The sequence below is a fragment of the Scatophagus argus genome, chromosome 10, assembly GCF_020382885.2.
Source record: "Scatophagus argus isolate fScaArg1 chromosome 10, fScaArg1.pri, whole genome shotgun sequence".
Taxonomy (NCBI): domain Eukaryota; kingdom Metazoa; phylum Chordata; class Actinopteri; family Scatophagidae; genus Scatophagus; species Scatophagus argus.
This window is the reverse complement of record NC_058502.1, coordinates 3,696,022-3,720,866: the sequence shown is the minus strand read 5'-3', so window position 1 is coordinate 3,720,866 and position 24,845 is coordinate 3,696,022. Positions and strand designations below refer to the sequence as shown.

Genomic DNA, 24,845 nt, shown 5'->3' with positions numbered 1-24,845 from the left:
GCTTCAAACTGCCGTCTTCTTCTGCAGTTTTCAACCCAAAACGCTCGGATCAGGTTTAATTTCAATAAACCACATTATGTGATTTAGAGATTCACATAGAAACGAGGGTCTTAAATAATTTGATTTTCAAGGAAATGCAAGATGGGGTTTTGATTTGTTATTGATCACCTCTGACTTCAGCAGCAACTCATTAAGATTCTGTCTTTGTCAAATTATTTCTGTTTGATGTGGTCACCTGTGCCTGTGGTGCAAATCCCTGAAGGGGTGAGATTATCAGGAGGATGTTATATTAATGCTGGCAGTGGCAACACAATATTAATACTAACTGCACACCATCCTCTTCCTGTCAAAACTGCCTGTGGTTAGCAGAGAAGCAATCTTTCATAAAACAGTTCTAGCCAGTTATTAGTCCAAATCCTCGCAATTAGGAAATATTTTACCCTTTTCATCTGCTGCTGCCCTTCTGCATGACATTTATGTTACACGTTACCCATCATATATGTGTCCGCAGCCATATGCTGCCTCATTATACTCAACATGTTGAAATAATTACTATTTTTTTTCCCCGTATTGACCCATCTCCTGTCTGTCCATCGACTTCGACAGCCAGTTAAGATTTTGTTAGTGTAGCACTTTACGTTCTAGGGTTAATGGGTATCTATTGCTGTACTGGACAGTACAATTAGACTTATTTATCATTTTAGCCAAGATAAACTGACAGTTACATGACTTTGTGGGAGCTATACTCAAGTACACAAGTACACTGCTTGTGCTTAGGTACAAATTAGAGGTACTTATACTCTTCTTGATTATTTCCATGATGCTACTTTGTGCTTGAGGCAGCTGAATTAATCACAGCACGGCCTTTACTTTTTAACAGACAGGTGATTTGCATTGAAACCTTAAAGTGTTACTGCTGAGGGCTAAAATCTGGCAAATTCCGCCATCTGTAGGGCAAACGAGGAGTCATAACCAGCCCAGTAAAGGTACATTTCATCCCAAAAAGGCTTTGTTTTTATTTGCATTACATATTTTTAAAGCAACTAAATAAATTACTGAAACGACACTGAACAACGGTTTAAAAACTTAGCCAATAATTCAACATTTAATTATAAAGATGCTGTTCCATACGATTGTTAACCTTACCGTGAGCAGTTTTATTCAAAATATCTTCCACTTCACACATGCGCACGCACAGAAGCTACTTGGAGGAGTGGCTTGTTGGTGGCCTGTCCCTTTAAGACTCTATTCTCGAGCGCTTTTGGACTCCATCGCTTTCCGTTAGTCCAGGAAGTATTTGTGTTTGTGTTTAGTTGCGCAGTTTTGCGCCGCTGGTTCGCACATTTACTGCACAACGTGGACTAAATTAACGTGTAAAAATGTCCGGGGGAACCCGCTTGGAGAACGCGAACCCGGTGATCTTCCAGCGGGCAGGCGAGAGGCTGCTGACGGCGACCGATGAGGATGAAGACGTCCATGACCCCATCGACGACAGAGAAATATTCGATATCCTGTTTTTAACTTCAGCTAGCTGTTCCTGTCCCGGTTGGACTGGTTTAAAATCAGACAGATGTGCCTGTTAAATTTTGTTTTAATTTTCATTCCGGGCACAAGCCACATGTGCATTTAAAACATTTAAAGCCGTAGCCTCATTTCTAATGTGCCGTTCAGGTAACAGTAAATGGTGCAAGTTAGGATCATTTTTACCTGGACAAATACTTGAATTGCCCGTCCAATTTTAAACGATTAGCTTATTAGTGGACCATAAGGAAGTGGTTAATCGTCTGGTTTAAGCTCAAACTTCGGACTGGTCCCGGTTCCGTGGCTCTGTGGGTTTTCTGGTTTTCTCTGTGTCACATGTTCATCTTTCAGGTTTGGTCTGTCCGACGAAACTGACAGGCTGATGTGATGTGAATTACTGCTTGATTAAAGTGGCTAAATGTGTTGGCAGTGCTGGGATCAGTGGTACTTTTACAGTGAAATAAGTGACAAACATTTTTTAATTCACTTTACACTTTTAGATTAGCAAATGAACAATAACTGTGGGACTAATGTCTTCCATATCATACTGAGTCCATGCTGAAGACATTAGGGGGAAGCACAAAGAGACAGGACTTGTGTTGTTTTTATTATGCTGTCTTATATTCTTTGACTAAAGTTACATCTGATCAGATCCATCAATGACCCAGAGCATCCTCTGTCTCTGGAGGAACTCAATGTCGTGGAGCAAGTCCGAGTCAAGGTACCGACCTTTAAATTGTGTGTTTCGGTAGGACCATTTACCCCATTGCAGACTCATCTGGCTTTACAAAGTTTTACTGCACTTACTGAAGAAGAAAACAATAGTTTTAAATGTGACTGATTTTCACACCCCAGCCTTCATTTACTTGATGCCATTGCAACAATTAAACAGTCAATTAAAGGAAAAATGTAATTGTAGAAGTTGATTGCATCCAGTATGTTCTTGTTTACCTGTTTTGCTGTCAGGTTAACGATGCAGAGAGCACTGTGGGTATTGAGTTCACCCCCACCATCCCCCACTGCAGCATGGCAACACTCATTGGCCTGTCAATCAAAGTCAAGCTGCTGCGCTCCCTGCCAGACAGATTCAAAGTACGTGTGTTTGTGTGTTTGTGTGTTTGTGCCAGGGCTGCACGTTTAACACCACCTGCTTTTATTGAACGTTGGTTAATATGAGCAGTCCGTCATACAGTGTGTATTTTCTGCATGTTAGTGTTTTGTTGCTCGGCTGCAGTCTAAACGCTGTGTGTTTCTGCTTCTGCTCAGATTGATGTCCACATCACTCCCGGGACTCACGCCTCAGAGGAAGCAGGTGAATAGAAAATATCACACAGTGACGGCAGGAATCATTGGATATTAGATAACATATCCCATTAATCATTTGCTGTTGAATGTTTTCATTGTATGTCATGTCATTTTTTTCCATTATATTGCGTATGTGCAGTGAACAAACAGCTGGCAGACAAAGAGAGAGTGGCAGCCGCTCTGGAGAACTCATCGCTGCTGGAGGTGGTCAACCAGTGCCTCTCAACCAGGAACATCTGAGCAGCCAGTCTGCTTTGTCATCTTCTGCTGTCAGTCGCAGCACAATTCTTTGCTCAGCCAATCGTGTTTGACTTTTTCTTTGAAAGCTGAGATTTGTCTGCACCCATCTGTCATTAATCCAGGTGTGAATTGTCTCAACTGGTGCTGGCAGTGAAATAAAGTCAGTTTCATAGTTAAGAGTTGAATGTGTCCACCTGAAGAGGGCAGTAGAAACTGTTACACATAATACAGAATAGTTCGGACAAAGTAAAAAAAAATATGATGAATCAGCGTGGAAAAGTCGAGACTTTCTGCCTGTCAGATCATTCAGTCTAATTCCAGTTTTAATTTTTTTTTATTAAATTTGTATTGTAACATGCAAAGCATTATGTTACCAACAGTATTTGAACTCACCATCTGCAGAGAGTCTGCAGTATCAATCCTCATTTGTATATAACATTAATGCTTTGGACATTTTATTAAAAATGCACAGATCTATAATTAAAAAATGAAGATAGTTGTGTGTGTGTGTGTGTGTTATTTCTGAAAATTATCTGTCTTGCGTGTATGAATGGAAATCTGAAAAACAGATGATGTAAATCTGCTGCATCCTTCAGTGTCAATTTTTATCTGCCTATTTTTCATTTGTGTAACAAAGCGAGCCAGTCCTGCCGCTAATATCAAGACAAATCATTGGCAAAGCGCGCTGTTAAGGCTGACTGCTGCCCTCCTTCATACTCAGCACACATGAATGAAGGTTTTTTGCACATGTGAGTATTGCCGAAGTGAGATAGACTGTCCTTAACTGTTCACACAGTAAAACACCTCATCTTAATGTCTGCATCAATCCACCAGGGGGAGCCCTAATCACACCCCGGAAAACTCGGTGGTGCAGGCTGATAATGACGAGTTACTCTTCATCATATCTGGCAGAACAAACCAGAGTTGTCCAACATGCTTGTCCACCCACTCCCGCCTCAGTGAACTCAACAGTCAACAACTAGACTTTCCGTTTCAGGCAGGCAGACAAACTCATAACGATCTTGCACAAATAAGGAGAGCAAAACTGCCACCAGTCTGCCTTCACCTTCTGTCAAAGGTTGTGGCTCGTTGTGCGAAAGTGATGCACAGGAAATATACAAATATAAGGTGAAAGTAAACTTCAACAACCCAGTATCACTTTTAATAAGTAATAATAGAAAAACGATCCTGATATTAACTTCTAGCTGTCGGTTCTACAGTGTTTAAATGCACGTAACAGTAAGTCACTTTAGAAAAACGTAATTTTAGAAGTCAATAATAAGTGTAAGCCTTACTTTTTGCGGGGTGGGGAGGAGATGGTTATGTAATCTCGCTGCTGACTTGATTCTGAATGTGCTATTTGGTGCCAGTCTTGTCCGAATGCACCTTTTGAAGTGATTCTGGGCAGACACAGGCATAAAATAATTAATCTTACTAATGTATAAAACAAAAACACAAAAAAGATCAAACTGAAGAGTATTTGCGAAACCAGCGTGGATTACAAAGCATATGCAACATAAAGAAAAATGAACCGCACTGAGTGCAGCCTCGGGCCTCTGCATCAGCATTACAGACGTGTATCGTGTATTTGTCAGGGGGAAGTAATTGTTGTTCGTCAGGGTAGACTAATAAGGATTTTTTTTCATGCTCTTGTTCCACATCTGGAAACATTGCATCACTGCTAAACCCCCGGATAAAAGACCCAGCCGGCACAGCTGCATTAGCTGAAGCCAGAGCCGTGCATAGACAAAGTTCAAGCAACCAAAACGGTCGTCTCAGTATGAAGAGGAATGAGAAAACCCGCCCCTGCAACTAAACCCAGTTAGATGTTTAGATGTTTAGTGAGGCCGATCAGAGCACACAAGGAGTGAAGAGCTGTTTTTGTGTTGACACCGAATCAGGCAAAAGATAGCAAAAAGGAAAGCGGTGAGATACACTGAGACTTCCACTGCAAACAGGGAACCACAGACTAATTTCATAATTTTATCCAGTTGTTACGATATTATATAAAGATAGATAATTACTAAAGCTTGCAGACTGCAACCACCAAACTGAGTTAACAGTAACCAACTTAACTGACAGTCGCTTGAGCAAAATAAAAAGAAGGTTTTATATGATTTATGACCTCATTTAGCCACTGCTGGACTGTAACTCCTCCAGCCTTTTGTACTTCCACTGTGTATATCTGATAACTTTAGTTACCACTTTGCAGACTGCACTGATTCCCATAACTGGAAAAATGCCGAATATCACATCTGATAATCATCCAGACCGTGTGATACTAAAGTACATTCAATATCGGATACTTTTTTCTTTTTAACTGAAGTAGGCTTACTATTCATATGTGTGACTTTCATTTTTACCAAAGTTACTTTTTTTTAAGCCTTCTGGGCTTCTGGGTGTTTAGCTGACTTAAATTATGTCTTTACAGAAAGCATCTCCTCTTTTGTCCACATAGTAACGTTATGTCCTCACAGGATTTTCCGTGTGAGAGAGTTTGCACAACCCGCAGTATGTAAGGCTCTGGAGGGCGCCAGTGGAGCTGGCCTGCCTGCCTGCCTGCCAGTCCTCTGCAGAGCAGACTTGTGGCTGCACGGAGCTCCTCGCCACCAGCCTCAGCACACCGACGGTCGATGGGAGATTATTAGCCGTGCACAGCCTCTCATACTTCCACAGGTAGGTCAAGCAAACATTGTGTTGAGTTCGGTCTAAGTTTTGTTTGCGTGTGCGTGTGTGGAAAAAGAGCTCCAGTGAAGCGTAACGCGTCAGACCCGTTCGGCTTACAAGCAAAAAGAAGTTGTCATCTTCCAGAGAGCAGCTGGGACTCATTCCAGCAGTGATGGCGAATGAGTCGGGACGAACTTATTTATCCCACCGTCTCAAGAAGAGTTTAGTCGGCTACAAACGTCTTGCAAACCCGCACGGGGCTCCAGCGGGGCTTTTGCCGACAGGCCAGGGTTTGTCTTTGCTTCCACCCTCAAAACGATGGTGAGCGTTCGTCTCGTATGAACAGTTTTTCCTCTGAAACTCTGTGTTTTAATAGACTAAGCTCTGCTGCGTCGCTCGTCACATGCAGTCAGGCTGAACATAAGGCTTGTGTTCTTGCCAAGAGAGCTGCAGGAACCCCAGAGGAAGAGCTGAGGAACTGGGCTGCAGTGTTTTCACATATTTGGGTTTTTTATTTTGTGAGAGCTTTGTGGGGAGTACAGACCACTGGTGGGCACACACACACACACACACGCACACACACACACACACACATGCTGATGCAAAGAAATGCCTCCAGCAGGACACGTTATCCACATCTTTAAGTGGCACAAATTCAGATGAGGAAAAAGGAATTTGTGTGTGTGTGTGTGTGTGTGTTAGCAACCAGTTTGACAGAATGCCATTTGGCTGCAAGCAGTCACTCTCCGTGTGCTTATGCAGTCACACTGTGTGGCTCAGCTTGTTCTGTAAACATGTAGTTTATAGAGAACTGCTTGTTTTGAATGAAGGAATTCAGAGTTAACACGTGCCAGTAGGACACCAACCTGATGGGCAACAGAAGAACCAATCAGCTGTCTCCTCTCCGGGAACTGAGGCCTGTACATTCACTTTCTCACATGCTGCCGGACTGATCTTAGCCCCGGGTGGACTGTTGAAGTCAGAACTTGGTGCCTCCTTGTGTAGCGGACAGGACGGTCAGACTGGGGGACTGAGCACCACTTTGTTTAGAGTCTGGATTGAAGAGCCAACTTGAATGCAGTTTTCTCCAAAGAGACGCTTTTGGTCTGCATCACACTGCTGATTGCACAGTAACCAAATGCTACGTGCGTGTAGTGTAAATATACACATATGAATATATACCTGGGGGTCTCGGGGTCTTCTTGTGCCCGTGCGTGCTGCTATACGCATACAGACACAGAATTCAATCTGATTTATATTCATCTGTTTATTAAGCTACTAAATGGATCTACCAAACTCATTGAGGCATCAATTTACACCTCTTAAAAAATGAATACATAAATTAAACTGAAAAAAAGGCCAGCAGTTACTCCAAACATTTCATTTGAGTCGAATCAGACATTTGAAGTGAGCCACAGTTCACTTTGGCCATCACACACCAGGGTCCTTAGCAGCTGGAATCATGACAATGAAGACGTATTTACACAAGCTGATTGTGGCTCATTAGGTGGATTATTGACTCTCACAGGTGTGACTGTATTGACACAAGTGCTCCTGTACAGTCTCTCCGTTCTTTCTTGTCGGTATGTTTCTGGATCAGGGTTGCATGTTCTGTGTTTAAAAAGATTTATCCACTTAAAATGAACAAAGATGTCAAAATCAGACCCACAGCCATAAATCTTCAAAGCCTTAGAAGGTCACTTTGACTTTCAGATTGGAGGAACCAGGAGCTGCTGCCACCTCCAGCTGTTACTATTTAGAGCCAGTTATGTTTCCACAAGAAGTTAGAAATATCAACTAATTTCACTTCACTTTATGTATGAATCCGTGGCAGTTTTGAAACTTCTTGTGGCAAATGTGTGCATGTTTTACAGTATTTGTGCCTTCCACATCATTTCTCAGAATTTGGATTTTCAGGGTTAAGCAACAAGGATGGCACTGATCTTATCTCAGGTCACAGTAGAGTCGCTGCAGAAACCTGTGGGTGACATTGCTGATCTCTTCAAGCCCCTTTGAGGAATTAGATAAGGTAATAAGGAAGCCGTAGACACATGTGGCTCGTGTGTATTCTTTAGTGTTTCTGGGCCAAGCTGCCGACTTGTGTTGTGACTGTCGCCCAGCAGCAGCAAGTCTGTGCAGAGGCTGTTCAGTTGTTCCTGGATTTCATCAGTTGGGGTTTCATAACAAAATGTGTTGAGGTCATTGCAGATAAGAGCCCTGTTTACTTGCTCGTGTTGTCTCTGGTTGTGTTCCCATTCATGAGCTTTGTCACAGAACTCGTTTCAGTTTGTTGTAGCTCTGAGTTCTTGGCATTCCTCAAGAGCTCAGTGGGATGAGCCCAGCATTGGTTAGGAAGTGAGGGCCTGGGTGGAAGCTCTCTCATTTATTTAAACTTTTCTCTTGTCCTCCCTTGAACTTTATTCAGGGATGTTCTCAAGAGCCTGTCCTCCATTCAGAGATGAGCCGATACGCCGTGGAATGAACGGCAACACTGTTGAGCCTGTACTGCAGTCAGAGGAGAGCATGTGCATTTGTTTAACGTGTGTGGGTCGTAGTAGAAACATAATGCAGTGACTGTGCTGTGCTGTTTGTGCTCAGCTCCGTTTCCTGTGTAAAGCATGTGAGTCTGCATGGCTTGTCACCGTCCGTCCAGCACCGAGCCTCGTGACCGTGCTGACTGCAACAGATCAAAGTCATCAGTGGTCAAAATTTAAACGCAAATGATGGACGTGCTCAGTAAGAAATGCTCTCAGCGTTAGATTTACATTCAAAGCATTTTTTGAACAGAAATGCTGAGCTACATGTACATGTAATACATTCCTTTTGTCCCATCTTTTGAGTTATGACATCTTGTTGTTGTGTGTAATAAGGTAGCAGTTAAAAAGCTTCAGCCAGAGGAAATTCCTAAATGTCAAGACAGCTGCAGTGTGATTTGGCATTGGAGTCAAACTTTGGTGTAAATTTCCGAGTTAGCTTTCAGACAGTTGAAGGATTTGAATGGCGTTTTTGTGGCATCTCTGCTTGGCCTACAGTATGTGAGTCATGCGTGGTGTGATGTGTGATCACAAAGCATCTAAAGCGAGTGACTGGCCTGCAGGCGAGCTGCACTAATGTTCATGTGACTGAGACGTACAGGATGGGGGAGGCATTTCAGTTCTCTTCTTCCTCTGTTCTGTCGTGCTTCTCCTTCTTTGGTTGTTTAAGCTAATGAATCTAATAACTGCTGTGTGGTCGTGATGTGGACTTCCACCTCCCAGGTCCTGTAGTGAGCTGAGTAAACACCAAGAAACACTTGAACTTGATAGCACATAGGTCTTGTTATGATGTTTACTGCATGTATGTTTCTCTCTCTCTCTTTCTTTCATCCTCTCTGTCCTGTCTACCTCTTCTTCCCCTCCTTTACCCAGCCGACTATCAGCAGGATGGTTCTCCCATCCGAGCCGGGTCCTGCTCAAGGTTTCTTCCTGTTAAAAGGGAGTTTTTCCTTGCCACTGTCTGCTTGCTCGGGGGTTCAGGCTCTGGGTTTCTGTAAAGCATCTAGAGACAATTTTGATTGTATAAGGTGCTATATAAAGAAATTGAAATTGAAATTAAAATGTATGACCGGCATTAACATGAACAGCTATAAGGAGGTGTGAATGCACCGAGATCCGATTGTAGTCTGAACACATTTGAAGGTCCGGGCTGCATGGAGCCACATTCTTTTAGCAGTGTGGATGCGAATGTCATTTTGATATTGCTGAAGCCTTGGAAAGACAAAAATGAGAAGCAATCAACATATTATGGTTGAAATTGTCAGTCTTTTGTACCTCACATTGCAAGTTCTGGTTGAATAATAATTTCAGCAGTCGTGGATCAGCGGTTAGGGTGTCGGACCCGTAACCGGTGGATCGCTGGTTCGATTCCCCGTCCCGGTGTCCATGGCTGAGGTACCCTTGAGCAAGGTACCTAACCCCCACTGCTCCCCGGGCGCTGCACGCGGTCGCCCACTGCCCCGGGTTTGCTGTGTGTGTGTGCACGTCACTTGGGTGGGTTAAATGCAGAGAACAAATTTCGTTGGAGTGAGTTCCCTCCAATGACAAAATATGTCACTTTAATCTTAATTTAATTTGATATTTTGGTAATTTCACCTCACCAGTTTAGCTTAGCTTAGCTCAAAGACTGGAAACAGGGGCAAACAGCTGAACTGGCTCTGTTTAAAAGGTAACAAAATCTGCCTAGCAGCACCTTAACAGCACATTAACGTTATGTACCTTACTTGTTTTCCCATGCAAACCAAAGAGTAAAAATAACAATTTGCTGTTTTACGATGAAATTAACTCTTCTTATTTCCCAAAATGCTGCACTGTTTCTTTAAAGCTGCTTCCTTAATTGATATTATTCAGCCAAGTATTAATCCCAAATGTTAATGAATATGTTTTTTGGGACTTACTATAGTGGCACTGCTGATTCAGCAGCACAAAACAACAACATGATGTAACGTGGTGAGGGGACCTCATGACGGCAGAATAGCAGAAACCAAACTCAGCAAAAAGGAAAAAGAGTCACAGGCACTGATGTCATACCTGCATCTGCAAAAGTCACTGAGTTCATTCAGCATCGGCTGAACATGGCTTTATGTTGTAATGTAAGGTGCTTCTGATACTTCATCCCACCAACAAAATTAAACTGGAAAAATATTCTCTTTTTCTTAATAATGAGGCGTGTGAGGAAGGAAACAACCCACATTTTTCAAACATTTAAAAAAGTTTTGGGTTTTTTAACTGCTTCTGGGGGGATGTGGAGGTACGTTTGTTTTTTGAATGTGTCATTCTCACTCACTCTACTAGTATGAGTTCCAGGCTCCGCATTGCCAGAAAAAGCTCTTGTAGCTTTACATGTGGAGTCACATCAAGTTCCTGTTGCACATTTGTTTTGTGTAAAGGCTACGTGCTGATTTCAGCCAACATTTTTTCCTGATGCATTAGCCAATTGCAGTGGCCTCTGTGGAGAACACGAGCCTTTTTTTTTCAATATGGTTAAGCGAAGCACCAGCTCAGACACTTTTTCCCCCTCAGTGGAGGCTGCAAGGCCGCTAAAGAAAAACAGCTGAGGGAGTCGAGGGGAGAAATCCAAGGTGTCTCTTTAAGACGGCTCCGGCTCTGGTGCTGGAGTTGGCTGGAACGAGGAGGCGACAGGGAGAGTATAGAAGTGCTGCCGGTGGCGGGTTGGCAGGCCGCCCCTGTCTGTGTTGTGAGGCAGGAAGTGTGACACTGAGAGCACAGGAAGTGGCTGCTGTTGTGCTATGCTAACCCTTTTGTCCAGCAGCTTTAAGAGCTGGGATAAGGTCACTCTCAGTTAAATGAGAAGTTTCTCTTCATTTTCTAGCAGTAAAACACAGTGGATGGTTTTTCTTTTAAAGTTTTGTTTTTCTTTGTGTTTGTGATGTGGTCTCCTCATGTCAAAATGCGTTTTGAGGAGGAAAGCCACTTTCCGAGGTGAATGAATTCCTGGTAAATGAGGCACAGTCCCATTCAACATGCAGAAACAAAGTGTTTATTTTTTCCTGTTTATTTTTGTGAGTATTTGAAGGATGCAGTCAGCAGCAGGCATACAGTTGCATCTGTGATTCTGCCTGGTATCCAGTCTGTCCCCCTCCTTTCTCCTCCACCTTGTCTCTTCGTTTGTCCTCTTGTCTCCTTCAGTATCTGGTCACTGTTTCTCGTCCTCTGCTCTGATATCTCGTCCTCTTGACATCGTGGACTCTCCTTTCTTCCTTCTACTCTGAAATACTCGGGAAGTACATCGTGTAATCGATCACATCTTAGACGTCACAGACTTTTGGGTAGATGAGTTTCACATTGTGTTACACCAGTAACACACTGATTTAGATGACGCAGCGCAGTAAGGAAATGTCAGAATTTCCAAGAACACTAAGTGATCTAATTTTGATGAAACTGGGGCTTAAAATTAATCATGCAACCCTATTAATATAGAAGATATATATATATATACATATATATAGATAGATATATATAGAACAGAGTGATGCACTCTCTGAATGCATTTTGTTATATTTTGCTGGATTGCTGAAAGCATATGCTAAATGTAGTGATTATGTATTTGAGCTGCTTGTAAAATCTTGTTGCAGACTTCAATTGAATCACCAGTGAGAACCAAAGCAGCACCCCTCCCCCTCCCCAGGTGGGGAACTGAAAAAGAGGAAGTGGCGTGTGCCATATATAACGTTTGTGTGTGCTGAAGCGGGACGTCTCTGACTGTGAGCTGTCACTTTGGGGAAGAGGAATGAAGAACTTCTACTTGGTGTATGAGTGTTTTTCGAAGATGTTTAGATGCTGATAATCTTCTGCCTTTTTGTCTGGTTTTCAGCTGCATGTGGCTGCTTTTGCACTTTTATGAGGAATGATCTAAGGTGCTTCTTCTACTGTCTTCTGAATGTGCTGCTGATTCTTCTATGGACACAGATTGAGTAAGTACCACCAACAGGTTTTCATCTTGCTGTAGACGCAGAAAAAACGTCTTTTGGAGGTGCGTCTTTTGGTGACCTCTGACCCTGGAAAGCAGCCTTCAGTCTGTTGAACACTTTCTGTCAGAAAGGCAGCCGATTTGTTCTGCTGCAGTTTGTCAGAGGACTGCAGCCCAGACGCTGTTGAAACCAAGTGATTTTGCTGCCCGCGTGCAAAGCTGAAGCAATAAGGGGATCAATCGTTTAAACGTTTATTCAATTTAATTCATTTAATCGATTTGTTCCAGCAAAAATTCGGTTAGGATTTTTGTATGGTAGTGACAGACGTTTGATTTTTGCTATGGAGTGGGAGGCTAACTTTTCTCAGAAAAGGGTCAGCATGTTTGCTTTGTTGCTGCCATTAAAGCAGTTAAAGAGACTAGAAGGTCCCTTGATTGTATGTATGATGCCTGTTGGTGTGCAAGAGTACAGATATCCTCTGTGGATATGTACAGTGTTATATTGATCTGTTTCACTTTGATTTAATTCACCTAGAGACCTGAGATGTATAATCCTTACAGATAAATAAAGGGCTTATTATTTGCTTGTCAGCCTACGATGTCATATTGTGGGACTATGCACGAGGCAAAGATGAGCAAAATACCAAACGATGAAAATCCGTAATGCACTAATTACATTTTAATTTCCCAGAATTACTGAAAATAAAAGTCAGCCTTTTCAAAATTAAAGACCCCCAGGAAAATCAGGCAAAGCAAAGGACATTTCATTGTCGAGTTCTTTATAGGAAGTGGTTTATGCCATTGAGGAAAAGCAGGAAAAAATAACAGTGAAGGTGTTTTTATAGCATACTGCTGATGGTTTGAACTGCCGCAGCTGGAGGTTTCATAACTTTGAGGTATCTGTCAAATAAATATGAGCTGCTCAAAGTCCATATTTAAATGCACTAAGTCACATGTGGTCACAGCACGTATGTCAAGAGAGGAAACACACACACAGACACACACACGGAAACCCTGCAAAAAGAAATCCTCAACCTTTTGCAAAAGTTTGTTTGTGCTTGTTTCCACCACAAGATGTATTCAGCATTAATTTCTTTATTTCAGCCATGTTTAAGAGGTAAAATTAAGCTGCTTAGTCGAAGTCTGAAGCAACAGCAGCAGACCCACATGTGCTGCCAGATGCAGCCGCTATGTGTGTGTCTGTGTGTGTGTGAGAGCGTGAGCAAGTGCATGTGAACACACCACAGGATGTTAGCTTAGCCACTCAGCACTGTTCCTGCACAGCAGACACATTTATTACTACCCAGGGTTACCTTCATGTCTAAAATTACCTTTTTCACTGGCTCGGGTTCAAAATCAACTCAGATTTTGATCTTCTTAATGACCAGCAGCTCTGTGATTTGTTCGTGATGATCTCCAGCGTGGACGTGTTTGTAGTGAATAGATTTTATTTGAATCAGTGTCTGAACCGTTTTACTAGCCAGATTGAAATTATTATTAAAAATATTAAAAATGTTACAGTTAAAGAACATAACAGCAGGTGTGCTCTGTCTATTTCCAGAAAGGAAATGAAAATAAAATAACCCTGGCCAGCCCAGTCACCAGGGGACGACTTGCAAGATTTACTTGCCAAACCGAAAATTTACCCTCATGTGGCACTTGGTGGGTGTTAACTTCACTTCGTTTGTCCTACGGTCTCTGGAAGATTAACAGTCACTTTTGAGCTGTGTAAAAACTTGGCCAGAGTTGAGTCGAAAGTGATGCGAGGTTTCAACTTAATGATACACACACTCGCATCCACCACCAGCCCTGTGAAAACCACACGTGTCTTCACTGAACATCAGGCTTTCTTTTAAGTCATTCTGCAAAAAATGTTGCAGTATCCAGTAACCCCTGTGTGCACAGTAATGTAAAGCCAGCTGTTCTCCAGCCTGGTGGAGACATGTGCTGGGAGTGAAAAGGCTTTGCCACATTTTCTTTTTGTCCACCAATCAGAGCACACTGCAGCATTTGGAGTAAATGTGATCTGAGGTTTTGGTTTTTAAAGTGAGCGTTTTTGCCAGTGTGAACACACCGGTTTTACAATCTTATTTGAACTTGGAGATCATCGAGAGCAGGCTCTCGTTTACAGCAGTGATGTCGAGTAACAGTTGAAAATGACGTAAACAACACAAAACAAGTGCAACAGACCATTAAAGATATCAAAAACAAAAAACTATTCAGTGAAAGGAGGTACAAACAGAAGCTGCTTAGTAAAGAGTCCCACATAGTCGGGGCATAGAAACGAAGTGAATCTTCAGAAGTGCAAGAACGTCAGAATATGTACAACATTTATCCATGTGCTGTGTTTGGGAGGGAATGTGTTGAGATTGTGTGTGTGTGTGTGTGTGTGTGTGTGTGTGTGTGTGTGTGCAGTCACTCTTAATGAGGTCGAGGAGCACAGGAGCTTCGTTGGCAGGATGAAGAAGCCTTTTTATGGCCATTCGTAAACTGAAACATATGTGAGCTTTATTCTGCATGTGTCCTGTGTCTTGACGGTGTCTCTTCAAAGGGTCCACACCCTTCGAGTCCCCACATATCTCTCCGTCTCTCCGTCTCTCCGTCTCTTTCGCTCCATCTCTCTCTCCCTCCGTCTGTCAAAGGCGCCATTGTGAATGCTTAGCTAATATTAGGCTGTGTGTGTGTGTGTGTGTGTGTGAGAGAGAGAGAGAGAGAGAGAGAGTGAGAGAGAGAGCAGGGGAGAGAAGTAGGGTAGTGCATTTTAAATTTCAACACGCAGGCCTGTTTCCTATGGCGGAAGTTGATGTCTTTCTGTGTTCACTCAGAGCTGCCGCTGTATCACCAGCAAATCCTGCGCCAGCTGACAGTCAGCTCATAAATGGACTCAGTTTGTACAAATTGGGTGACTTGGGCTAAAATGACAAGTATCATCTATACAAAACCAAAGAGGAGTTTTCCGTTGCAGTCCCTGTCGTCCTTGCAACACATGAAAGACTCACTGACTCTCACCCTTCTGCCTGATTTCATCTGCAGTTATTTCAGCGCCATTTCATCACTGCTGCAGGAAATGAGTTGATGTGTAGCCTCTACATCCTGACCAAAACTGTGAAAGCCACATTCACTGACTAATGAAACCCTGACTACCCTCAGCTCTGTCCTGATGAGCAGCCTGCCCTGTATGGTCGCCGAGCTTCTGTTTCATAAATTCAGCATGTTTTGTGTGCTTTTATTTGAAATACTTTTCCCTGTCACACCACGTCCAGTCATGGTGGAGGGGAAATGGAAACATCTGTGATTGTAAGCTCAGTGGAAACGTGCACATGTGCATTTGGCTTCTATAGCCAGATTTACTGAAGACGTTTGCTCGTGTGAGTGATATTTTCCTGTTCTTGCCCTCATTCAGCCAAAACACCACGTAACCATGCTCGTTTCATTTGCCTTAACTGGTGTATGACTCAAAAATTGTTAATGAATTGTGCCTTAGTGATTATTGCTCTGAGCTATTGAAAAGCTAAAAATTAGCAAATACTTCTTTCCTTAAACAGAAACAAGGCTCTGTTGACTTACAACATAAGAAACATTTATCATAAGAAATGAGCACTCAAATGAAAACAAAATTGTGAGCCAGGCCTTTTGGTCCAACATCAGTGTGTGACCTCACAAATGCTCTGCTGCATGAATGGGCACAAATTCCCACAGAAACACTCCAACATGTTGTGGAAAGCCTTCACAGAAGAGTGGAAGCTGTTAGAGCTGCAAAGCTGTCTGTGTGTTTACAATGAGATGTGATTAAAGTCCCTGTTGGTGTGATGGTCAGCTGTCCCAATACTTTTGTCTGTGTAGTGTATCTCTGTCTGTTGCTGCAGGCACCTCCTCCTGCTCTGTATCAGTGCTAAGAGATGTTTTGATTAAGTGGGTCGTCTGCTGTGTGTGATAGACATCGCTGAGAGAGAGTGTGTGTGTGTGTGTGTGTGTGTGTATGTGTGTGTGTGTGTGTGACACTGTGATTGTGTGTCTGCTGGGATTTAAGCATCAGTGTGAATGCTTTGTATTGGCGACTGCTTTACATGCAGTAAAGTTTCAGCGAAAGATTTTAGCCTCAGATGTTAATAATCTGAATTTTGTTTTTACATTATGTCACAAAGCAGACACTGAAAATCAGAAGTAGGGTGTGTTTGTCAAATGTAAAGCCGCTCTTCAACTTGAACCTCCTCCTTGACGCGGTTGTTCAGTCCACACTGAGTCGACTCTTTAGACCATCTAATGAAGGAGTCCCACATTAGCTCTCCCTCCACTCCAGCATCTTGATATTATTCCATCTTTTTAAGTGCACTCTCTTAGTGTTTGCTCGTGCAGACTTCATACACATTTGCAGTCTCCATCGCAGAGTGTAGCAGGTTGGAGCTCTTCATGCTGAGGCATGTGTACTGCACATGTTGTCCGGTCTATGCTTGGCTCTCTCTCAGTGTTCAGGCTTGTTTTCTGTGCTGTGCTGAGGGCTTTTTTCCTCATGGTCTATAGTGAGAAATTAGTGACAATCACATGAAAGATGAACGTAAACGGCTTATCTTTAATAAGACCTTAACTGATGAATTGTTGACCGTGAATTAACACGTTGGAGATTGTGTATTAGGGTGAGCATATTGATGTTTCATATTAGTTGGACTCACCCTGTTAGATTGTCATCAGTTCTGGACTGTGGTGCTTTGACATAAATGAAACACAAATAAACACGAAGTACAGCTGAGGCTGATTGAAACGTCGTTAAATTTCCGGATGTTATAAACCAAAGAAAACTTAACCCGATGATGGCACAAGTTAAGGTTGTAATAATTCACCCCAAGCCGGACATAAATCTGTGTCAGCATATTTCACTCAGACCACAAATGTCAGCCTCAATGTGATGGCAGAAAAATGCCACAAAATGATTTATCCTGTAAAGGTGCATAAATATTTGTCCAAGCGTTCAGCTTTCACTGTGGCTGAAGCTGACTGCAACAGAAACAGAAAATAGAAAGTGTGAAGCCTATCCTAACTTGACCTTATATTTTAGTTAATATTTTGAATAGTCAGTTTGCTCAGGTTGCTACTCTGAATTATTCCTGAGGAAAAGAGCCCAGCGGGTCTGTGTGCTTGTTGTAAGCTTTCCAGGTGTCTTCTGTTCATTTTATTCCTCAGTTTTAATATAGCATAAACTGTAATCAGAGTGCAGAGCCAGAAGAGGTGAAGAGGTCCAAACCATGCAGGGATGCTGATCGCAGTTGCAGAGAAAACATAAATAAATAAAAGCAGTAAAGAGAGGTGAAATGCAGTGTGGGAATTGCGCACGGTTGAAAAGAAAGAAAGTGAGCGGAAGGAGGAGAAGGTCAAAATGATACGAAGCTGAGATGTAGAGGCTTCTTCATCCTGGCAACCGGATGGCTGCGGTACTGGAGCTGCGTGGTGACTTCCTGTTTGTCAGCAGCATACAGGAAGTAAGAGGCCCCGAGAGGACGGTCTGACTGTGTGTGCGACTGAAAATTAAATGAGAGGCCAAGCTGTGTGAGTAGTACCGCTGTGTGAGTACTACTGGTGTGAGGGGAAAATGGATGGTTTTGGGTCTGTAATCTGCTGTTACATCCACATTGTTCTTCTTCTTGTCTCTCTCTCACAGAGCTTAGCTTAATGCTATGGGCCTGTGTCAATGATGTATCCATCATTAGTCACAGTTCCGTCCATGTTTCTTTGATGCCTTCAAAGCTTTCGATCTGAACCCTTTTATGAAGCCGGGGTGACAGAGAGGAACCCAAATATCTCCTCTGAGCTCTGGTGCTTTTGTGTGTAGCAGCCCATACAGTCTAGATGGGGAAGTGCTCCATCTGACTCTCGTCACAGTAATGAGGTTTGGTTTAACCTTAAACGCAGGCTGTGTTTTTACCTTTTTATAATTGAAGGTTTTCATGCAGATAATTTGATTATATTTTCTGTCTGCATTGCTGGTGTACAGGAGAGACCCTGAAAAGTTTTGAAAGCAAATTTTAAGTATCTGCACCAAAAGGTAAAGCAGCAATATGCCAGCAAGTGGAGCTTCAATAATTACAAGAAAAGGATCAATTTCAAGTTGCTTTAACACAGAACGGAACTCGATCATCTTTCCTGCTCTGCTTATTTCACTCGTGCTTTGCGAGGTGGTTTGTAAGAATCTGTCCATTTAAAAATAAATTGCAGAAATACACCATGTTTTGAAAGTCATGTTTTAGGGAACTTAACACTGCAGTTCCTGTTAGATTAAGCCTTTATTGGCAGCTTTTCATAGCTTGTGAGCTCACGGTTGGCCGAATTGAGCTTTTTTTTTTTTTTTTTTTTTTTGTATTTAAAGCTTTTCTGCTCACACTCAGTCTGCTGTGTCTGTATTCTCCAAGAATTCACTTTATTGTGAAGACACTGCAATGTTTGTATGGAGTTTCATTTCAAGAAAAACTGAAAACTTTCTACAAAAATGATCAAATTAGAAGAATTCTCTGCTGATTTTACAGAACATTTTACAGTGGATTTTCTTTCCCTAGAACTTGTTTTTCAGGCAGACTTTCTCTGAAACTCCTCTATGAGATCCCTAAAATTATGGTTTTGAACCCTGAAAGTGTGTGCGCCTCTTGTTGCTGTCTTGTTTGTTAGAGGAACTCGAAAGTCCTAATTTGTTTAACAGGATAAAACCTTTCATGGAGTTTCAACTCTGTATTCAGCAAACTGATTTTTAAACCTGCCACCAAGACACATTTTGAGGAAATGAAATTAAATACTGTGACCGCTGCTCATTGTGCACAAGATGTATTGACTCCAAGGAGAAGTTCATGGTTTTGTCACTTTTAGCACGTTCAAATCTGCAGCTCATGACAACTGAGCAAGAAGTGTCAGTCAGAGAGTCTGTTTGTACTGCAGGTGGAAAGATAACAGTAAAAAGTTCTCACAACTCATGCTGAATGAAGTAATATGAAGCAATCCCAGTGTTTCTTTTCTTCTTTTGCTGTATTTTAATATATATGTGTACATATATATATAATGATATGTGTGTCATCTGCTCTCCAGGGTGCGGCGTCCAGTTCAAATAAAATAAAGTGGAGAGAGGAAGATGCCGGTCCCGCCTCCCCCACCACCCCCAGGGCCTCCCCCTCCTCCCACCCTTGCTGTTGTAAGTCATCCTATCTGTCTGTCTCTTTGCCCGGTGGGATCTGCTGCTCTGTCCTCTTGAACCTGCTCAGCAGAGACATCTTGTGGATAAATCATGTCATTACACAGCATTTCCCACTTGAACTCTCTGTCAGTTTATTCTGGATTTAATGGATTTAACACGTAAAGATCAACAAAGTCATGGGTAGTTCTTCCTCTCTCTGGGTATTTTCTGTAACTTTACTCTGTCTCAGTGACTGTACATCCCTGCATGTGTGTTTGTGTTACAGGCCAACACAGAGAAGCCAAATCTAAGCCGTTCAGAGCAGCATGGAAGGAATGCTTTGCTGTCTGACATTTGTAAAGGATCCAGATTAAAGAAAGCTGTCACTAATGACCGCAGTGGACCTTTACTGGATAGTAAGTCAAATGATTATATAAAAAAAAAAGGCACATACCGGCCTGAATGCTCATACCACATCTTTATGCAAATGTGAAGCAGTTCAGGGTGGATTTTATGTGGTAAACAAATCCTGAAAATGAAGAAATCATCTAATATTTTTTGTTTGTCCTTTCAGAACCCAAAGGAGGAGGAGGAGGTGGAGGTGGAGGAGGAGGTGGCGGAGGAGGCGGCGGCGGCGGAGGAGGTGGTGGAGGAGGTTTTGGTGGTGGGGCACCTGGTGGTTTAGGAGGCCTGTTTGCAGGAGGGATGCCAAAGCTGAGGTCTGCATCAAACAGAGATTCTAGTGGTAAGTAAATAACTAACTGCTGGATGGTGCTCCTGCCACAGTCCAGATGCTGGCAGGTTAAGTTAATCGCCCGTAGGAAAGAATGAGAGTATGGTGATTATGAGTTTGAATAATAATGATAATAAACAACACAGGGAGGACTGCACCAGTAACACTTTGAACATAGTTACTAGTTACCGTTACCTCCTTTCTCCTCCAGACTCAGGACCTACTCGAGGGCCCTTTCCCCCCCCAGGAGGCCGCTTTAGTGGGCCCACTCCCTTCGGTGGCGGTGGAGGCCCGCCTAAATTGCCAGGAGCCCCCGCTGGTGTCCGCAGCAACGTCCCTGATCTTCCCAAAGGTCGGCCCAATCTCCCATCGAGACAAGACACTTCAGGAGGCCTCCCTCCTCCCGTACCCAACACACCTCGACCAAACCAGTCTCGTGGGGGCCCACCTCCACCAGCACTCCCCGGAGGCCCCAGGCCCTCCCAGGGCTCTGCACCGATACCTTCTAGTGCTCCGCCAGGGAGGCACGGACCTCTCCCTCCCCCGCCAGGAGGCTCCTCTCCTGGACCAAAACCCGGATTCCCTGCACCTCCTCATCCACCCTCAAACAACAGCCGACCTCCCTTTCCACCTGCTCCTGGAGGTAGGCCTCCCCTTCCCGATGACAGACCCCCACCGCCACCAGTAGGAGGTCATCGGCCATCTATGCCCCGCGATATACCCCCTCCACCTCCTTCTGTCAACTCCAAACCTTCTTCATCTGTCCCTTCCTCCTCTGCCTCTCGGCCTTCAGTTGGTGGGGGTGCGCCCCCTCTCCCGCCGGGCCGACCGGGCCCTCCTCCTATCCCACCATCCCCAGCTGGAGGGGACGACAACAGCACCCCTCGGCTGCCCCAAAGGAACAGCTCACTCAACAGGTACTGGTTAGGTTTTATCTGTTTCTGCCTTTTATCCGTACTTGTTATGTGTTCATGGATGAGTTGTGTTTGAAGCTCGACGTGTACGCAGCAGTTCCTATCATGAGATATGACTCTACACCGGCAGCGTCAAAGTCTGCTCAGACGTAAAACTAATAGCTGCTCTGTGATGCTGCAGTTCACACATGATATAAACTTGTCCATGTAATTATTAAAAGCTGAGACAGGCGAGGCATGTCCCACCTCAGATTTCATTCTGTACATTGGAGACATTCAGTTCTTGAAAGTTTAAACCATATTTCAGAAGGTGTTTGTTTTCAAAATCTGAATTCTCCTTGCCAGCCACGGTCCGGCTCCGCCTCACGGTCGGACAGGACCTCTCCCTCCTCCGCCAAACGAGAGGCCGCCGTCTCTTGGCAGGAACCCAGCCTCGGCACGCACAGGTGAACTGACTTGTTTGAGTTATTGAACAACAGATTACTGCTGCATACAGGCCATATAAAAAAAATGAAAAGTTGATAGTGTGACATTTGCCTTCATGTACATATTGCATGGGAATGCAGGATTTCAGTGATACTCAGGATCATAAAAGCATCACTTGGCTTCCCATCAGCTCAGCTCACATGTCAATTTTTACTTCTACCCCCAAAGGGCCTCTTCCTCCTCCTCCTCCCTCAGGGCGTAGTGTGGGCAGCGTGAGGTCATCGACAGCTCCTTCTCCTATTGGCCGGTCTGGCCCGGAGCCTCCTCGAGGTGGACCCGGCGGAAGACCTCCCCTCCCTCCAGACAGGCCGGGTTCAGGAGGGCTCCCTCCTCCACCACCACCCATGGGTAACGGCTTCCAAAACTCTCACCAAAACCAGATACAGGGTGAGTAAAGTCGAGAAGGTGTAACAGGTCTGATATATGCTGAGTAGATGCTACAATTGCTCTGTGCCTTTGAGGAGGACAACATTGTCCTGCTCTCTACAGTGTGTTGCCCTCAGTGTTGGTTTTACTGCCAAGTTCCAGTGAGTACAGCGATGGCAGAGAAACCCACTGAACTCCAGCTTGTGTTGTTTTATCCCTTTGAACCAAGGGACTAAGTTTGATTTGGCAGGCCGTGGAGACGAGCAGGGACCAGGGGTCCCACAGGTCCTGCTCCAGGAAAAAATCCCAGTCTTTCATCACTTTTCCTGAAGTCACAATCTTCTTATATGTACTCATTATCTGATCAGATCTTTCTCAGTTTAGAGTTTGATTTTATTCCCTTTGTGCTTTAGATTAAATTTTGCTTTTTAAAATGTACTTTAAAATAAAATCTGATATGTTGGGTTATCAGAAAAGCAGTAGTTTCCTCTTCCTTCTTTGGATTGTATCAAATCAGAGAAATCCTGCTTCAAGAGAGAAACAAACAAACCCGCTGTTGTTTTAAACTAGAAGACTGTAACAGTCTGTTCATGCGTTACGTGAATGTGCGTAGTGCTTATATCACAGGAGTTTTGTCCGTCTGGTGGAAATGGACACAGTGACGTCCTTTTCTCTCTGTTGACAGATGAGTGGGAGTCTCGATTCAATTTCCATCCTGTGTCAGACCTTCCCCCACCTGAGCCCTATGTGCACTTCCAGAAGATCTACCCCAGCAAGATTGCTAAGACTGACGGCAAAGGTCAGTCTGACACACACACACACACACACACACACACACACACACACACACAACTCGTATCTCATGTCTCCAAAGTGTTTTTCAGGAACTGTGGGGGCGGGGGGGGAGTCCTGCTTTCAGGCTGACTGTCATACAGCCTCTTTCTGAAGTTTCCATGAAACCAACAGTCACTGAATTTTCTCTCACTAATTGTTAGTTTAGACGTGGAAATCATAACAGCTTTTCAGGCTGTGCAGGTTGAAATTATTTGATATTCTGGAGAAATTGTTTTGAGTTGAATCTCAGAAATGTCCAAAAGCAGACTGTAAGAGACAGACGAAAGACTGCGTACTTATTAACAGAAGACACACACCGTACCTCTGCTATGTTGTGATTTTCACCAAATATGAATCACCTTTTTTCACTACTTCTGAACAACCTTTTTCTTTTACAAATATTTCTTTTTTGTTTTTGAGATGCGCTGTCAGACATAAAAGCAAACCAACAGGATGGTGAAAGTCTGAGCTAACAGTGACACTCTGCCACCTGGTGGATGAAAATCAAATGTCTGGAAAGTTAAGGGAAAGCCTCACCCTTCTGTGTCTTTGCTTCTTTTCAGGTTCTGGTAAAAAGGAGAGAGGAGCTCCACCTCTTCCACCTATACCCAGGTGAAGATGTGGCAGCAAACACGACCCCTGGAACTACTTTTTCTGTTGCCCATCTCTCTCGCTTTCTCTGTGTTCCACTCATTTGCGCTTTTACTCGTGGCTTTGGTTCATCTATGGACTGCACATAAAATGGACATATCTTTGGCCAAGAAAAAGGACGGACTCACAATGTGGAGTTTACACCATGTGCCTCTGCAGCAGCAGAGTGGCGCCATCCAAACACCAAAGCCTGTTCATTTTCCGGTACAGTTTGTTTTAGATAAGAAGAAAAAAACCACCGGCTCCGGATCCTTTGCTTGCCATAAGTTGCTTGCTAGATATTTTACAAACTAGCAATACTTTTAAAACAGAAGACAAAGTCTTACTTGACAAATAAACCTGCGTTTGGCAGGTAGCACACATGCATGCATGTTTACCCAGCATAGACAGCATTAGGTGAAGCTAAATCAACATCATATGGCAACGTTATTGTCAACATCGGAGTCCCAGGGTTACAGAACAGGCCTTTTAATTCAGCCGGTTTCCTCCAGGTGTGCTGACAAACTCTCTTCTCGTGCCTTTTTCTATTCAGGATTGTAATGTTTTCAGGCTGCTTAAATGAGTTAAGGGAATTAGCCTTTTGTGCCTTAAATTATGTCTGTATGTTTGTTCAGCTGGATTGGATCATCTCTGCTGATGTAAATGCAAAAACGGAAGCAATACAGCAGCACGATTGCCACATCTTGAATATTTAGCAAACATTGACGCGGACAGACACGGATTCAAACTGCTGCAGAAAACGTTATTGGAAAAGCAGGTGTTTAATTTGCCAAAGCCACATGTGCCTTCACAGTGTGTGTATTTACGTGTGTGTTTCTGTTGCAACCACTGAACGGTACTTTTCATTTGTTAAATGTGACGTGAGCGCGCATTTAATGTTCATGATTGAGATGTTTCAAAGGATGTTATGGCAGCACGAGTTTACAGTAGAACAGATTCTTATTTTGCTGTTTTGTTTAAAGCTGCCTTGACTATGGAGGACCTGTGTATGTATCTGTATGATTTAATCAAGAAGGACTGTATTATTTTAAGTTATATGTCTGAGCTGTGCAGTATTAGGGTTTTTTTTGTTTGTTTGTTTTTTTGCTTCACCCTGCACTGCTTTGAATGATTTTTTTTTGTATACAGGATGTATTATTATCATGTGTTGGTCAAAGCAGCATTTTCTTAAAGACAATCATATGGAAGTAAATCTATTGACATCAACAAATAAAACGCTTTAAGAGGCTTTATGTGCTCCACATGGGGCAAAATGTGGTTTTATTGGACTGATTGGACATTTTAAATAATTTGACATTCTCGCACATAGAAGGACAAACAATTGATCAGACATGTAATGGATGTCAGCATCCAGCTGAAGTGATATATTATGTATTATCCAATAAAGAATATTTGTGCAATAACGCTGGACAATACATTGATGTGTCCTTAGATATGAGACACTGAGATTTGATTATGTTATATCATGATGTTGGTTAAATTCTGGCATTTTGACAAACTTGCATTAGTCGCC

At 43.2% G+C, this 24,845-nt stretch overlaps 2 protein-coding genes across 3 annotated transcripts; both read left to right on the top strand.

The window, feature by feature from the left end:
* The first annotated feature begins 1,265 nt into the window (after positions 1-1,265).
* Positions 1,266-3,564, top strand: ciao2b (cytosolic iron-sulfur assembly component 2B). The gene is made up of 5 exons (XM_046402773.1): positions 1,266-1,506; positions 2,163-2,242; positions 2,488-2,613; positions 2,788-2,833; positions 2,966-3,564. Exons 1-5 carry the CDS (start codon positions 1,380-1,382, stop codon positions 3,064-3,066), a joined length of 480 nt encoding a protein of 159 aa, XP_046258729.1. The 5' UTR covers positions 1,266-1,379; the 3' UTR covers positions 3,067-3,564.
* A 2,024-nt stretch (positions 3,565-5,588) lies between these two features.
* On the top strand, positions 5,589-24,735 carry wipf1b (WAS/WASL interacting protein family, member 1b). Of its 2 annotated transcripts, none has more exons than XM_046402148.1 (9): positions 5,589-5,742; positions 19,264-19,366; positions 19,635-19,764; positions 19,923-20,093; positions 20,293-20,998; positions 21,341-21,441; positions 21,650-21,868; positions 22,533-22,646; positions 23,245-24,735. In XM_046402148.1, exons 2-9 carry the CDS (start codon positions 19,307-19,309, stop codon positions 23,295-23,297), a joined length of 1,554 nt encoding a protein of 517 aa, XP_046258104.1. In that variant the 5' UTR covers positions 5,589-5,742; positions 19,264-19,306; the 3' UTR covers positions 23,298-24,735. The 2 variants fall into 2 exon arrangements, with proteins under 2 accessions (XP_046258104.1, XP_046258103.1); XM_046402147.1 differs by lacking the exon at positions 5,589-5,742 and adding an exon at positions 11,962-12,202.
* Positions 24,736-24,845: the final 110 nt, after the last annotated feature.

Coding starts and splice junctions, on each gene's coding strand:
- ciao2b (XM_046402773.1), top strand. CDS start 1,380: ATGTCCGGGGGAACCCGCTTGGAGAACGCGAACCCGGTGATCTTCCAG. Junction 2,243..2,487: donor TGGAGCAAGTCCGAGTCAAG/GTACCGACCTTT, acceptor TTTTGCTGTCAG/GTTAACGATGCAGAGAGCAC. Junction 2,834..2,965: donor TCACGCCTCAGAGGAAGCAG/GTGAATAGAAAA, acceptor GCGTATGTGCAG/TGAACAAACAGCTGGCAGAC.
- wipf1b (XM_046402148.1), top strand. CDS start 19,307: ATGCCGGTCCCGCCTCCCCCACCACCCCCAGGGCCTCCCCCTCCTCCC. Junction 20,094..20,292: donor ATCAAACAGAGATTCTAGTG/GTAAGTAAATAA, acceptor TTTCTCCTCCAG/ACTCAGGACCTACTCGAGGG. Junction 22,647..23,244: donor TGCTAAGACTGACGGCAAAG/GTCAGTCTGACA, acceptor GCTTCTTTTCAG/GTTCTGGTAAAAAGGAGAGA.